General features: G+C 53.9%; 2 protein-coding genes across 2 annotated transcripts; both read right to left on the reverse strand.

Moving 5' to 3' along the window:
• Positions 1–1,118: 1,118 nt before the first annotated feature.
• Positions 1,119–4,007, reverse strand: VPS37D (VPS37D subunit of ESCRT-I). Its single transcript, XM_069791625.1, has 4 exons — positions 3,809–4,007; positions 2,645–2,816; positions 2,207–2,289; positions 1,119–2,021 (listed from the first exon to the last, which is right to left on the reverse strand). The coding sequence occupies exons 1-4, from the start codon at positions 3,929–3,931 to the stop codon at positions 1,533–1,535; spliced, it is 867 nt and encodes a 288-aa protein (XP_069647726.1). The 5' UTR covers positions 3,932–4,007; the 3' UTR covers positions 1,119–1,532.
• Positions 4,008–7,218: 3,211 nt separating this feature from the next.
• LOC104321570 (fibrinogen-like protein 1-like protein) lies at positions 7,219–13,526 on the reverse strand. The gene is made up of 4 exons (XM_009924332.2): positions 13,334–13,526; positions 11,499–11,642; positions 9,357–9,419; positions 7,219–8,273 (listed from the first exon to the last, which is right to left on the reverse strand). The coding sequence occupies exons 1-4, from the start codon at positions 13,335–13,337 to the stop codon at positions 7,645–7,647; spliced, it is 840 nt and encodes a 279-aa protein (XP_009922634.1). The 5' UTR covers positions 13,338–13,526; the 3' UTR covers positions 7,219–7,644.
• Positions 13,527–14,033: the final 507 nt, after the last annotated feature.

The following is a 14,033-nucleotide window of genomic DNA, read 5'->3' on the forward strand; positions in this document are numbered from 1 at the left end:
CATGTCCTGGTACCTTTCATTGACAGGCTGAGCCCAAACAGAGCTTAGTAGAACCCAGGAAAGCAGGAGGTGCTCTGTGAAACCCCAGCTATTCCAGTGACTACCATCTCCTTGCCTGCCAGTAAAGCCACAGTGGCTGGTCCCCAATTTATCCTAGTCTTAAACCTGTTTTAACTGGTTATACTGGATGAGTGGTGCCATTCCCACAAGTGAGGGCTGGAGTTCGGCATAAGAGCCAGCACCCTCAGTGGTGGATGGGGTGATCAGACACTGCAAGCCAATGGTCCATATTTTGGGATGCTTTGTAGCCACAGCCAGGGCCCCTTGTTGCTTTGGGCGATTTCTAAGCAGTCCACATAACAGTGCCAAGCTGCAGGGTGGGCAGGCAACTAAGAAGGAAGAAAAAATGCTACAACCAGACAGGGGCTGAATGCACAAGAAGAACCTGAAACCCAGTCAAAAGCTAGAACCAGCATGAGAGACCCCAGAGCAGGGAACAAGTACCCCAGGGTGCCCAGGAGGCTGCAGCAGAGGAACCAGGGCTATCCCCTGCCCCAGGCTTGTCTCGCCATTGTGTGAAATTAAGGAAAACCACAGAGGAGCCTGGGATGAAACAGGGTGAGCTCAGGCCTCCTGCTGCCCATTCCAGTGGTGTCTGAAGCCAGGGCTAGTGCAAAAAGGTGGATGGGGAATGGGTACTAAAAACACTGCAGAGCTGCACACAGACCCATGAGACAAGCTGCTGCAGGGCCATGAGTGAGACTGGCTAGCTGTAGGGTATAACCCTTCATGGGGGCGAGGACTTGGCTGCTGGCATACAGCATCTCTGCTTACCAGAAGTCTTCACCATGTGCAGGGCCAAACTGCTGGGAGGTAGTCCCTGGCACCTATCTGGGTGGAAACACACACTCACTGGGCTCTCTGCTCCCCTTGTGGGGGCTCTTTGCCTTGCCCAGGGCACTGATGGGCTGAGCCAAGTGCAGGTGCAATGCCTGGGGGCTTGCCAGGCTGGAGGACCCTCTTTGAGTGCCAGTCACCACCAAACCTAGCAAGTGTCCCCCCGCAACCACCTCCTCCCTGCCTGTCCCATCCCTCTGTTCATACCCAGAGCCAAGGGGTAACACAGAAAGTGGAAAAGAGCCTTTATTTAGAAAGCACATGGTGCCCAGTGCTCCTGGGCCCTCTTCCCTGCTATCTCCCACCTGATAGAGTCTACTGACGTCCCTACAAACCACCACCCCCCACCTCATGTCACTGTTCCTCTTGCTGTGGATGCAGACACCTCCCCCCAGCAGCTCCCCAAGTGCAGGACCCACTGCCTGGCCATGGCACCTGCCCCATCCCACCCCCGGCCAAACACCGCCAACCCCCTGTGAGCACCCACCCCATGCCTGCCCAACAGACACCACAGCCCCTCAGAGCTGTGCCTACACCACAAACCTACCCCCACGTGCTCCCTGGCCAGGGTGTTCCTGTGCAGCCCCCTTCGAGGCACAGGGCCAGGAGTGGGGACATCCCCCATCCCTGCCCTGCTACCGGTGTGGAGGCTCCAGCTTCTGGTGTCGCGGCCGCTGCTGCCTGCGGAAGGGCTGGGGGCTGAGCAGGCGGATGTGTCCGACGAGGCGCAGGGGTGAGCCCGGGCTGGGGATTTTGGAGCAGGGAGATGCTGGCTGGTGTCCCAGGGCTGGGAGATGGTGTCTGCGAGGTGCAGCCGGCATGGCAAAGGGCACAACAGCCTCCGAGGGGATGAGAAAGGCAGGCACAAAACCGTAGGAGAGATTGAAGGCTTTGGGGGTTACTCCATTCTGAAGTGGGGCAAGGCGGGTTGGTGCTGGGCTAGCCAGGGCACCTGGGCACCCCGTGGGGCCCACAGGGTCCCTGCCCACCCGGTCTTTCTGCAGCAGCTCCTGCAGTTTCTCCAGCTGTGTCCGGTAGATGTGGGAGCGTGTGCGGCTCTGGCAGAAGGACTCCAGAAAGGAATCAAGGGGCAGGTCCTGGGCCAGGAACTGCTTTATCTGTGCCTGTGGGACAGGCAGTGGGGCAGCGTCAAGCCAAGAGAGCCGTGGGACCACAAAGGGAGCACAGATAGCTGAGCACCCCCGGACCCAGGACTCTTCTCCAGGGTCTGGCACATGGGAGGGCATGGAGGGGAGTCCAGGGACAAGGTGAGGAAGGGGCAGCAGCACAGGGGTCTCGCCTGACTCACCTCTGACTCTGCCTCAGAGGCATCGAGCTTGGCTTGGAGCTGGCTCAGGGCACTCTGTGGGCTCCACTTCTCCAGGTAAGCCTCTGTGTCAGGAGAGGATGGGGCTGCCGAAAAACCTCCCGCCAGACACCCCCACTGCTGGGGCTGTGGTCTTTCCTACCCCCAAGCATCAGATCTCGTCCCCCTTGAACTGAAACACCCTCAAACACATCCCTGGAGCCACCTGCACACCGAGGCCTGCATCCCACCACAGCATCAATGCCAGCCGAGGGCTGGCTATGTCACAGGCAGCATCACCCCCCGCTGCTCCTGATCATGGCTGGGCCATTTCCCCAGAACAGGTTCGAGGATGCTAAGCCCACCCGGGCCCTTGTATTAACGTGGGTTGCTCTGGCCATGCTGGGCTTTGCCTTGTCCCATTGGCTGCACCTCACTCACCTAGACGCTGCTGCTTGTCCCAACATGCCTCTCTTATCTCCCGCAGCTCATGGTACTTGATGGCTAGGGAAGCCTTCCCGTCCTCCAGCCGCGGGCGCAGGGACAGGTTCACCCTGGCCAGGGTGCAGTTTGAAGCCAAACACATCTCCCGCTCCAGCTGCAGACTCTGAAACTGCGAGGATGGGAAGCGAGTGGGGGGAGGTGTCAGCACTGGGAGAAACAGACAGAACCAGTCAGAGCTGGCAGCCTGCTGGGAGGGTGTCCCTCTCCATCCAGGGACAAACCCTCTCCTCCTACACTGTCCCCATCCCTCTGCTCTGCCTGGAAGGGGAGTGTGTCCCGGGGAGGGGGGGGATGCGACGGCTGGACCCAGGCTATGCACACTACAGGGCAGCTTACCCTGAATGTGGGAAAGCTCACAGCTGGCTACCCAGCCCCCTTTGCAGAGGAAAGTACTCGTCAGCCAACAACGATGTCAGGAGAGAGAAACACACCCTCTCTCGGTGCACACACATTTTTCCGCCCACCCAGAGAGAGCAGTAGAGCATGGTGCCAGGCTGTGCTTTGAGAGGCCCAGGGGAAAAATGATGAAATGAGGCTGAGAACAATTTATAGAATAACCCGACCCTGTTCCCGCAGAGAAGCGCCAGGAACCGCTGGAGCCAGGGAGCACTCGGGGCTCATCCCAGCTGCGGGCAACGAAGGCAGACGCAGAGGGCACGGCTAGGGGCCGGGGCCTACCAGCCTCCCCCAAATTTCGGGGCAGTGAGAGCCGAGAGCAGCGAGGGCAGCGGCTGTGGCCCTGCCCTGGGTTTTGGTGGCCCGAGGCTGCTTGGCAGGCGACGGCTGCCGAGACCCCGAGCGGCACCAGGAGCCCCGGGGCAGCCACCGGCCGGGACGCCCAAGCCGAGGTTTCCCCGCGGCCACCCCAGCCAGCCGGTGGGTTTTGCTGCTCCGCCACAGCCTCCAGGCTCGGCGGGCGGGATTTCAGGTATTAGGGGAAGACCGACGAGCAGCGGTGCCAGGGACCGGCGGGGCGATGCCCGGTGCCCCGGGCTGCGGGCGGCTCCACCCCGCGCACCGGGAAAGCCCCGCCGGGGGCGAGCGCCGCACGGCTCGGCTCGGCTCCGCCGGCTGTGGGACCCGGCCCCCCCCCGGCCGTACCTTCCTGCTGAGGCGGGCGGCGCGCTGCAGCCGGGGCTCGTCCTGCAGCAGGGCGCGGAGCTGCGCGGTGCTGAGCGCCCCGAAGCGGCGCGGGGAGCCGGGCGGCGCCGGGGGCCGGGACATGGGCCGGAGCACGAGCGGGCACGGGCCAGGGCCCCCCGCGCCGCACGGGAGCTGCGCGCGCCCCGCCCCCGCCGCGCGCCGTCCCGCGCTCGCCCTCCCCGGCGGTCTTAAAGGAGCCGCGGCTGAGCACAAGGCGCTGCGGTTCTGCACCGCCCCGCCCCGCCCCCGGCTGGGGGTTGGAACCGGCGATGCACCCCGCTGCCTGCGTCCTGCACCCTGCCGCGTACATCCTGCACTTCACCCCGCTGCCTGCGTCCTGCACCCTGCCGCGTACATCCTGCACTTCACCCCGCTGCCTGCGTCCTGCACCCTGCCGCGTACATCCTGCACTTCACCCCGCTGCCTGCGTCCTGCACCCTGCCGCGTACATCCTGCACTTCACCCCGCTGCCTGCGTCCTGCACCCTGCCGCGTACATCCTGCACTTCACCCCGCTGCCTGCGTCCTGCACCCTGCCGCGTACATCCTGCACTTCACCCCGCTGCCTGCGTCCTGCACCCTGCCGCGTACATCCTGCACTTCACCCCGCTGCCTGCGTCCTGCACCCTGCCGCGTACATCCTGCACTTCACCCCGCTGCCTGCGTCCTGCACCCTGCCGCGTACATCCTGCACTTCACCCCGCTGCCTGCGTCCTGCACCCTGCCGCGTACATCCTGCACTTCACCCCGCTGCCTGCGTCCTGCACTGCACTCCGCTTCGTCCATCCTGTGCGCTGCACTCCGCTCTGCGCGTGCTGTACCCTGCTATGTGCATCCTGCACTGCACCCCACTGTGCGCATCCTGACCTCCGTGCACGTATCCTGCACTGCACCACACGATGTGCATCCTGCACTGCACTGGGTGTGCCCTGCACTGCACCACACTGAGTGCATCCTGCTTATCACTGCCTTGGCCTCACCCTGTACTTCAAGGCGCTGCACTTGTGCATCCTGTGGACATCCTGGCGCCGCTGTACCCATCTGCTCAGGAGAGAAGAGAGAGAGAGAGAGCAATGATGCACGCTGTCACTGCCGGCTCTTTGCAGGTCCCCTTCGTCTTTTGGCGAAGGGAGAGGGGGGAGCGCTTGCCCCATTTGCGATGGGGAACTGCTCGCTGCAGGGTGTTGAGGTCACTAAATGTTTGCAGGGATTCAGAGACCTAAAAGAAAAATTCAGGGAGCAGAAACCTGCCTGAGGACTATCAGCTCCACTTCAGGACATCTCTGTGCTGGAAACTCTCCTTGTATCTTTGCCCGGTTCTTACTCTTTAAGTAAAAGATGTGGTGGAGAAGCTGGGGAAAAGTAGCAAACCAGGACCTCAGGGGAGGTGGGGATTGCTTCCCAGGGAAGTTTTACCTTAGTGAAAAACCGCAGCTGCAACAAGAGCCGTGCACTGCTGCTGGAGCGGGGACTGCTCTGTCCTGGCCAGGGCATTTCCATGGAGCAAATATCTGGTCGGAGACAGCATTTAATGTCCATGCTTGACTTCAGGTGTCACCTCAAACCAACACTGGCTGCTGGAGCTGAGTGAAGGGAAGCTGCCAGGGAGCTGCTGGGGGCTGGTGGTCAGTGCTGTTGGGTGGCCAAGAGCCCAGCAGGATTTAGGAAGCATTTGGATGGGTAGCTTGGAATAAGGGGCTGTGTGGAGCTGGTGCTGTTGTAGGAGGGATGAGAACCTGTCTGTACACTGGGATGTGCTGTGGTGGAGGGACAAGATGGCAATGCAGAGACACCCACTCGCTGAGCCCATCCTCCTGGGCCTGTGGGTGCCAGCTCTGTTGTACTGTGGGGATATTTTAGGATGCTCTCCTGCATCTGCTGGCCTGTGTCTCTCCACTGCCTTTGGAGAGCCCTAGCAGAAGACAGCACTACCGGGATAAGGATCACTTGTTCCTTAGTCCAGCAGTGCAAATGCAACTCCAATTTTGCCTGTTGCTTGGAAACCCCAGAGGCCCAGGAGCAGCAGCAGTGTCATTTCACAGTCTGCCCAGTGCCACCTGATGTCATTGAGCCTGCTGACTTTGGAAGCTAAATCCACTCTGGGGGCACCGGGGGGGGGGGAGGGGGGCACCATCCTGACAGCCATCCTCCACCTGCCACTACCATCTTGTGCCCCTGGTGCAGGAGAGCCTCTCTTCCAGCCAATGTCAAGTCCATCACGGAGCTGTCCTGTGCCTCCCCTCCCTGTGCTGTGGTGCCCATTGCAAGGCAGGCATGGGCTCTACTCTGAGGTCCCACCAGTCCTCTGTGCTCTGGTTTGGGGGGGCTCAGTGCTTGGTGCTGGAGGCTCTCAGGAGGGCAAGTGCAGCTTGCTTCACCTGAGAGCTGCTTTCAGTAGAAGTAGCCCTGAGCAATGTTTTTCCTCAGACATCCCTAGGTACAGGTGCCCCTATGCTCTGAAGTGCTGAGGGCAGTTCTCTGGAGCAGTATAAGGTACTTTCTGGCTCTTCTTACTCCAGTGCTCATTTCTTTCAGTATTTTCTAATTTCTAAAACCTTCCTGGATGGCACTGGGCTCTGCCGCTGGCAAGCAAGGGCTGGGTTTTCCCTTAGCCATCAGTCCTGGAAATGGAACTCACTGCTGTTGCTGTGCTGCCCCAAGACAAAGACAGAAATGGTTTGTGAAGGTGAAAGTGCTTCTCAGACAGTCTGTCCAGGCAGTGCCAGTGTTGTGGGATGGAGGAGCTGCAGGGGCCTTGTCCTGCAGCCTCACATCATCAGCTCTGTCTGCACTTTTCCCGGCAAAGGTTGATCTAAATTGATCTCAGAAACTTGACTATGGTGAGTTCATTCCTGTAATGAGCTCTTCCCTCATTAGTGTCTCCTAATTCAAGTGCTTCCTAACACCTAACCTACTTCTCTTTTGCTTCAATTTAAATTCACTGCTTCTCAGTCACAGCAGACAGATCTACTGACAACTTTGAAATCATGTTTCTTCAGGATCAAAGCACGACTGTGCAGACAGACAGATAGCAAGGAACAAATCCTGACAGACACAGCCTCCCAGCAGAAGCAGGACCTTGGCACCAGGATATTGCCACAGTTTTTGACACTGGACTGTGAACGTGGTGATGATGAGTTCTCCCACATGACAGGTCCCTTCTGAACCCTCCTGTGCAGATCACAGGTCCTTTATCTCAGTGTAACTAGATTTAATTTTCTTACATCCATTCCTGTGAGAACCACTCAAGGCTTTTTCCCTCCACAAGCCCCAAGACTCCAGTCCTAGCACCTGACATGGGATTTCTGGCATCTCAGTGCGAGCACATCAGAGTTACAGAACAGACATTCATTAATGAAGAATGAGCTCAAGGAAGCAAATTTATTGGGATGCTTTACCAGACACTGCAGAGAGGCACAGAGTATACGGAAATTTGTGGCATGTAGTTTTTTTGCTTGCTGTGAGTTCTGGAGGCAGCTAAGAAACTCTGATGAAAAGTCACTCCAGGGCTCAGTGTCTTCCTCCCACAGGGAAGGTACATGCGGAATCCACAAATTTCACAAGTGAATTTTTCGTTCTTGATTATGAACATAATAACAAGGAATCATTGGCAAGCACAGGGGAAAAGAGCTGAGCAGAGGGGGAGCCTGCGCTCAGAGAAGAGAACTGGAAAGTGGCATTTCACTAAAACCCTACTACCCTTGGGCTCCTCCCTCTGCTCCAGAAAGGCTCAAGCTCTTTGGCCATGCAGAGCCTTCGCAGAGTGTCCAGTGTGGACAGGAGGGGGAAGAAGCACTAACAATATGGAGCTGGTTTGATGAGGATAAGGGAGGATTTGCAGTTCCCTTTGCACAGGCTGCCCCATGTCATGCCACCCTTGAAATTCAGCCGTACAGAATAACAAGCTGAGTACCACCATCCGCCCTCATAGCTGTAGGCACAGTTCTTACTGTAAGTGTCCTGATCCTGATCCTTTGTGGAGAACTTCATGTTGTCATGCATGGTATTGGGATTGTCTGAGGTCATGGCATCCCCTGCCGTCCCTGCGTAGGAGCCCAACCTCAGACGGTAGCCGTGGGACTCATCTTCCACACTGAAGAGGTTGTAGTCTGCGAAATTGATGTTGTCTGTGGAGTCCTGGATGATAAACCTGACCTGATAGACCTTCTGCGTGGCAATCTGATGGATGTACTCAGTGCCCAGCCAGTACTCGCTGCGCACGTTCCCAAAGCCATACTTGTAGGTGCTCCAGGACTCAGCCCAGGTGACTGGTGTGTCTTTCTGGTTCCTCTGGATGACCGTCCAGCCCCCGTTTGTCACATTCATTTCACAGTACACCACAAGGTGGTGGAGCCCTTTTGGCTGGATGATGTAGATACCGCTGCGGCTGCCAGCAGGGATCTCGCTGCAGTCCTTGGGCCAACCTGGGACAGGAAACAGAGATGGTTATTAAATCCCACACAATGAGACACTGAAAGCACCCGGTGTTTCTTTTGTGCCTCTATCCTTTTGCACACACATTCTTGGGCTGTCTTCCTGTCATGTGCTCACAGGAGTAAATCAAAATCTTGAAATGATCAATGTAAGAGTTGGACTTCCTATCATCCCAAGACAGGATTCAAACTGATGGGAACATGCTGCCAAAATGTCTTGGCCTGCTGAGACCTTCCTTCACCCAGCACACAATGCACCCTAGCCCAGGTTGGATTCAGTCATGCAGTGCTGCAGTGATTTGCCTGTAGTGTGCAGGTTATGTATCACCACACAGACAGATGCAAATCTGGGTTATAAAGCCATTTGTTGTTACAGCATGGAAGCTTTAGAGCTTTATAGTAATCTCAGAAACCTTGGAGAGAGTGTGATCAAGACATCCACATGGCTAACAATTAAATCAGCCCTTGTGATCTCAATAGGGCAAATCCATTGCTTTTCTCTGGGCTTACCTGAGCAGCTCTTTAGAGACTTCCTGACTTATTTGATTTGATTATGGCCTTTCCATGCTCCAGAGTGTCATCACCTTATACAACAAACAGCTGAATGCACCTACGCACTTCTGGGAAGGGACTTGCTCCATTCCCACTACCTCTGCTACTGGTTATTCCTACACAGATAGGACCGATCTTGTGGTCCTATGGGCTACTGTTGACTCAGTCAGTTCAGTGATGCAGTCAGTCCCTGTCTTACCCAGTCTTCTCATCAACTGTATAGTGAAAATAGGAAAATAACGAATAACAACTTCCAAAGGCAAATAATGAAGCATCACTTTCCAGTTTGGATCTCTAGGTAGAAAATTCCCCATGCTAAAGATCCTCATCAACTACTGAGTCCAGGACATGACTGGTAAGAGTCTCCTTGCGGTTATGAGCTGTGACACCTCTGAAGCCTAACAGAAAAACATTTTTCCTGGGAGGAGCCAGGGGACAGGGGCTACGGTGGCTGAGAGCTCTTCATGAGCCTAGCAATGGTGAAACCTTATGAGCAGATGTACTCCTTGAAAAGAGACTTACCATGGCCCGCCGGTGGGTGGTGGGCAATGTCTCTGACCTGTCGAACATGTTTGCCTTCATTACCTGAATTAACAGGAACAGAGGAGACAGGAGTGAGTGTTGAGAGTAGACATGTCAAATGCCTGCTGTGAGAGCATGATCTTCTCCAGATGATATTCCTGTTTTTCTGTTGTTGCTCCTAATTCCAGAGGGACTTTACCATTTCAGATATCAGCCAGTTGGTAGTTTTGGGTAATTTACATGGTGTTAAAATGAGGCAGATGCTTCATTGGTGAGAGGGATTTGGACACACTGTGTGGGGGAAAGACCTCGAATGGTGGTGGCGACACTGGAAGGATTGTTGTTAAAGTGCAGTAGAAGCAGTTAGGAAGGGACTCAGGAAGAAGAGGGGAAAGAAATGTGAGAACAGACACAGGAAAACTGTTGCAGGTATCAGGAGTTGGGAGAGGGGCTCTGCTCAGCTGGGTCAGAAGGGAATTTTTAAGGGCATTGCTGGAAGAGTGAATTAATGCAGTTCTTTTGCAAGGACATCTTCTGCATATCCACTGGTGGCTATAAAACAGAGAATTAATCACAGGCTTATGGAATCACAAAAGCCATTCCTGTCCCCTCTCTGAAACAGACGCCTAACCCTGCAGCAGCTGCTCTCTGTCATCCTCAAATATCTGCTCCCTGCTTTCACTCTCAGCTGGTGCTTTCCTATCCCATCCCTTATGAAGTGTTTAACAGGCCTCTCGCACTGTGTATAAGCCCATTCCTTCTCTTACTACACACAGAGTACGCTTTTTCTTGCAGACAGACTGTAATATTGCTATCACTTCCTCCTCCACGGTCTTCTGATTTTGGGGCTAAACCATTCAGTTCTTCAGCCTTCCCTGATGCAGCCTGCCTGCCAGATTTTTGACCCCTTTCCTTTTGACTCTCTCCAAATGCATCTTGAAGCCCACCAGTAAATGTGGTGGTTGGCCTGAGCCTGTGTGGAGTGGGAAACTCATGTAATGTGGTCTAGAGGACTTTCCTACCCTGGTATTTACTTTTACTACAGCCATGTGAAGCTGTTCACTCATGCTCCTTTTGTAAGCCACAGTCTGCCCCTGCTTCTTTCTGCCTTCACTTGCCATCCGTTTGGAAGCATTCCTCCACAAGTCAAGACTTCTGAAATTTAGCCTGTCTTCTCTGGCATGCCTCCCTGCTTACCCATCTTGCATTCGTGCTGCTCATGTTTTCAGAGCACCCTACCAATGGTCTGGGTGAGAGATGAGTGTGAAGCCCAGAGCACACCCCCTTTCTCAACTCAGACTTGCAGTTCTTGATGAAGCCCAAGCTCTTGTCTCAGTCACGGGTGCTCCCTGTGTCGGTAGTTTCCTGACAGCTGACCTCTGCAATGAAGGCTGATGTGAAACCAGCATCAGACACTTGGACCTTGAGCTCTTCTGCCAAGAACTCTTCCTCCTCCCTTAGAAGGGAAGCAGCTCTTTCTGTCATGTCATGTCCTACCCACAGTCCCCAGTTTTATTCCAGGAGCATTTCTTGGAGGCTTTCTCATTGCTCCAATATACCCTGGTATTTGTAGGTTACTCTGTGCCATCATCTGATTGCTCTGTGTCAGTACCACTGCTTAGACTCTTTGTATTAACTTCATTTAGTTCCTCTTTGTATTCACCTCTCTCTTGAATTCAGTTCTCCACTGACCTTTTGATTTCCAGAGGTGGCCACTGTTCTCCATGGCCTTAAAACATTGTTTTGAGAGATTGTCTACCTTAATATCTTTAACACTGTTTCTCCAAGGAAGAGCCCATGGCCCACAACACCCTTGGTTTGGTCTTGCTGCCAACGAGACTGAACCTGTCCCTTCTCCTGGGATCCTATGAACTCTGGGCTTTGGACTGTTGAACTCACCTATGGACAGAAGAGCTTCATGCCAGACAGAAGAGACAGGCAGCAAGCAGAGGAGGACTCTGAGAGGAAATGATTCTTGTTCCAGCAAGACAGCCTACATTGCATTGGCATTGTTCACACATAGAGAAGTATTTAGTCCTTCCTCTGTGTTACAGGGATGTGGTTAGGCTGCTGAAGACGTCTCCGTAGGATCTGACTGAACATGACTTTGTTTGCCTCTCCCTGTTGTAGTGGTATACTTACCTAGCTGGGAGGACTCTGGGGGAACATTGATAATTTCATCTGTCGTGCCATTGAGGAGATGCAAGTTTTGTATCTCCAACGCAAGAAGAGATGTTGCCAGGGCCAGCAGGCAAGTGAAAAGCAGGAGACAAAGGCACTGGCTAGCTGAAATGGGAAGAGATTGGAAAAAGAAGAAAGAGATCATAACTCTTCCACTAGAAAGTCATGAATCCCATTTGACTCCTTTACTTGCAGAGTAAAAGAGGAAAATAAAATTCTTTATGTGTACAGCTCCCTCTTGGAGCTGTAAGCCCCAATTCACTCATTTAGGTGAGCTGCCATATACTCATTGGCAGGAGTCATTAGCAGTGTCACCTGCTGCCGGTGGTGTTTGACACAGGAGAAGTGCGAAAACCTTGTACAAATGCAAAGTGACTGTAATCAGAAATCCCTGTAAAAACCAGGTCTCAGGGCTATCTCAGGAGATAACAAGTAGGGTGAGCATGGAGGGAGGAATCCCCATTCCTCTCAGCTCCCATCACACTCCTGTGACACACTCACATGGTGTAAACTGGGACTACTCCTGCCTCCAATCTGGGTTTGTGGGCAGTAAGAACCCAGATGTCTGTGTGGGAACAAGCCCCAGGCAGGGCTGTCTCTCCTTCTCTGCCCTGCATGAAATCAGCATGACCGAGAGGGGCAGCACAAACTTCCAGGAATTACTGCCTGGATGGTGCAAGTTATGCCCTTTATATGGTTATATGACTATTTCAATATTTCCATATGTAGCCAGCTGCTCTGGTTTGTTCTTGTTCAGAACAGCTAGGAAACCAGCACACTTTTTGCAATATTGAATCTAAATAAAATTATAGAAAGTTTATCACAGTTCCTAGGGAGTGGGGCATTGTGGAGACACCTGCCCATGGGGAAATCTGTTCTTGATATGATAGATGTAGCTCACCCTGGCAGATTGCCAATCTGATCCCACCACTGTTCAAAAAGGAGCAGAGCCAAACCTATTGCACTGCCCTGAGATACATGGGTTTGGCACCGTTCCCTGAGATGACTGAGAAGGAAAATGACCAATGATGCTGTCCTGGAACCACTGTGTGCAATTGCAGCCACCCTAGAGACAAGCACTCCTTTCTGGGAATGCTCAGAGTCATCCCAATCATTTGTGCTGGTTACAGTTTTACAGCAAAGATCTTTTAAACACACTCAGTTCAACTGATTTGCTTCTCAATTCCTGCATAACATTTAGTATCTCAATACACTTGTGTTTAGAGGCATGTTTAAAGACATCTCTTCTTTAGGCCACCAGAGAAGCAATGCTTCCTCCACTGCTGGCCCATTGCCCCATGAATGGTCATGAAAGGTCTGGGTAGCGAGATGCAGGGGAGAGGATGAGCCTCTCCTGGGTGTTCTTCTGGGGACAGGAGTGGATGCTTTCGAGCACCTAACCTCCAGATCTTGATACTAGTTCAATATCTCTCCTTAAGCAGGAATGTCTAAAAAAATCTGTTTTTTATTCTAGGGTATTTAGTACTTTCCTTGGAGAACTGAAAATTACAAAACATGTTTGGTAAATATGAGGCTTGTAAAATGGGCTATCTGGCACTCCAGGGCTATGCTGATACAGCCTGAAAATAGCAGAACATGCAGGCTCCTGCTCCAGTTCCCAGCCAGGGCACAGTGAGCCCAGGCAACGTAATGGACTTAGCATCCATCCCGTAATGGACTGGGATGGCTGGGGTGTGGGGAGAAGGGAGCCCTGCAGAAGACAAAGTGCTGTGATGCCCTGTGATCCGCAGCCACACGCAGTGCTGCTGTCCCCTCCCATCCCATCCCACACTCACCCATGCCGTCTCTGTGGGGACCCTGCGGAGCGGGAAGCCGAGCAGTTTTGGCCTGGCCGGAGAGGTGTCCAGCCTGAAAGTTATAGGGCTCAGCAGGTGAGGGGGTGGAGGCACGAGACCTAAACCACAGCACTTGTCCTCTGTTTGGCAACAGGACTAGTGGTTTATGGCTTATTTGCTCTTCATCATTAAGTGATTTGTCCTCAACAATGAAGGCTGTGTCTCATGAAGGTGAGCTTTCTTCAGAGGCAAAGCTCTGAAGAGCTTTCTTCAAAGGCAAAGCAAATAATTTGGTGCCAATAAGCAAATGCCTTAAAACAACTGCCATTTACAGTGCCTGGCTGCCCCCCTGCCCTGGCAGCATTTCCCCAGGGAACGGCATCCTCGGGGCACCTCTGCACATTTCAACTCATAAGTAAATACCCAGATGACATTCCCTCTCCTGGATGGAAATCAAACATCAGGCGTAAATCTCTCTCTCCAGAGCAGGCATCAAGCCCAACAGCCACTGGGGACCCCATTAGACCCTTCAGGGAAGAGGTACTCTAGTGTTCCTGGCAAATTGTGCATCGAACTTCAGAAAGTGCCACTCCAGGTGCCTCCTGACGTGCTTGGCCTGCCACCACCACGCTGCCTCTTGTACAACGTACACTGTAGTCTCTCCTGGCTCCGCAGCCCTTGTGGCAGTCACAAGGGAGTT

Source organism: Haliaeetus albicilla, chromosome 9, assembly GCF_947461875.1.
Source record: "Haliaeetus albicilla chromosome 9, bHalAlb1.1, whole genome shotgun sequence".
Classification (NCBI taxonomy): domain Eukaryota; kingdom Metazoa; phylum Chordata; class Aves; order Accipitriformes; family Accipitridae; genus Haliaeetus; species Haliaeetus albicilla.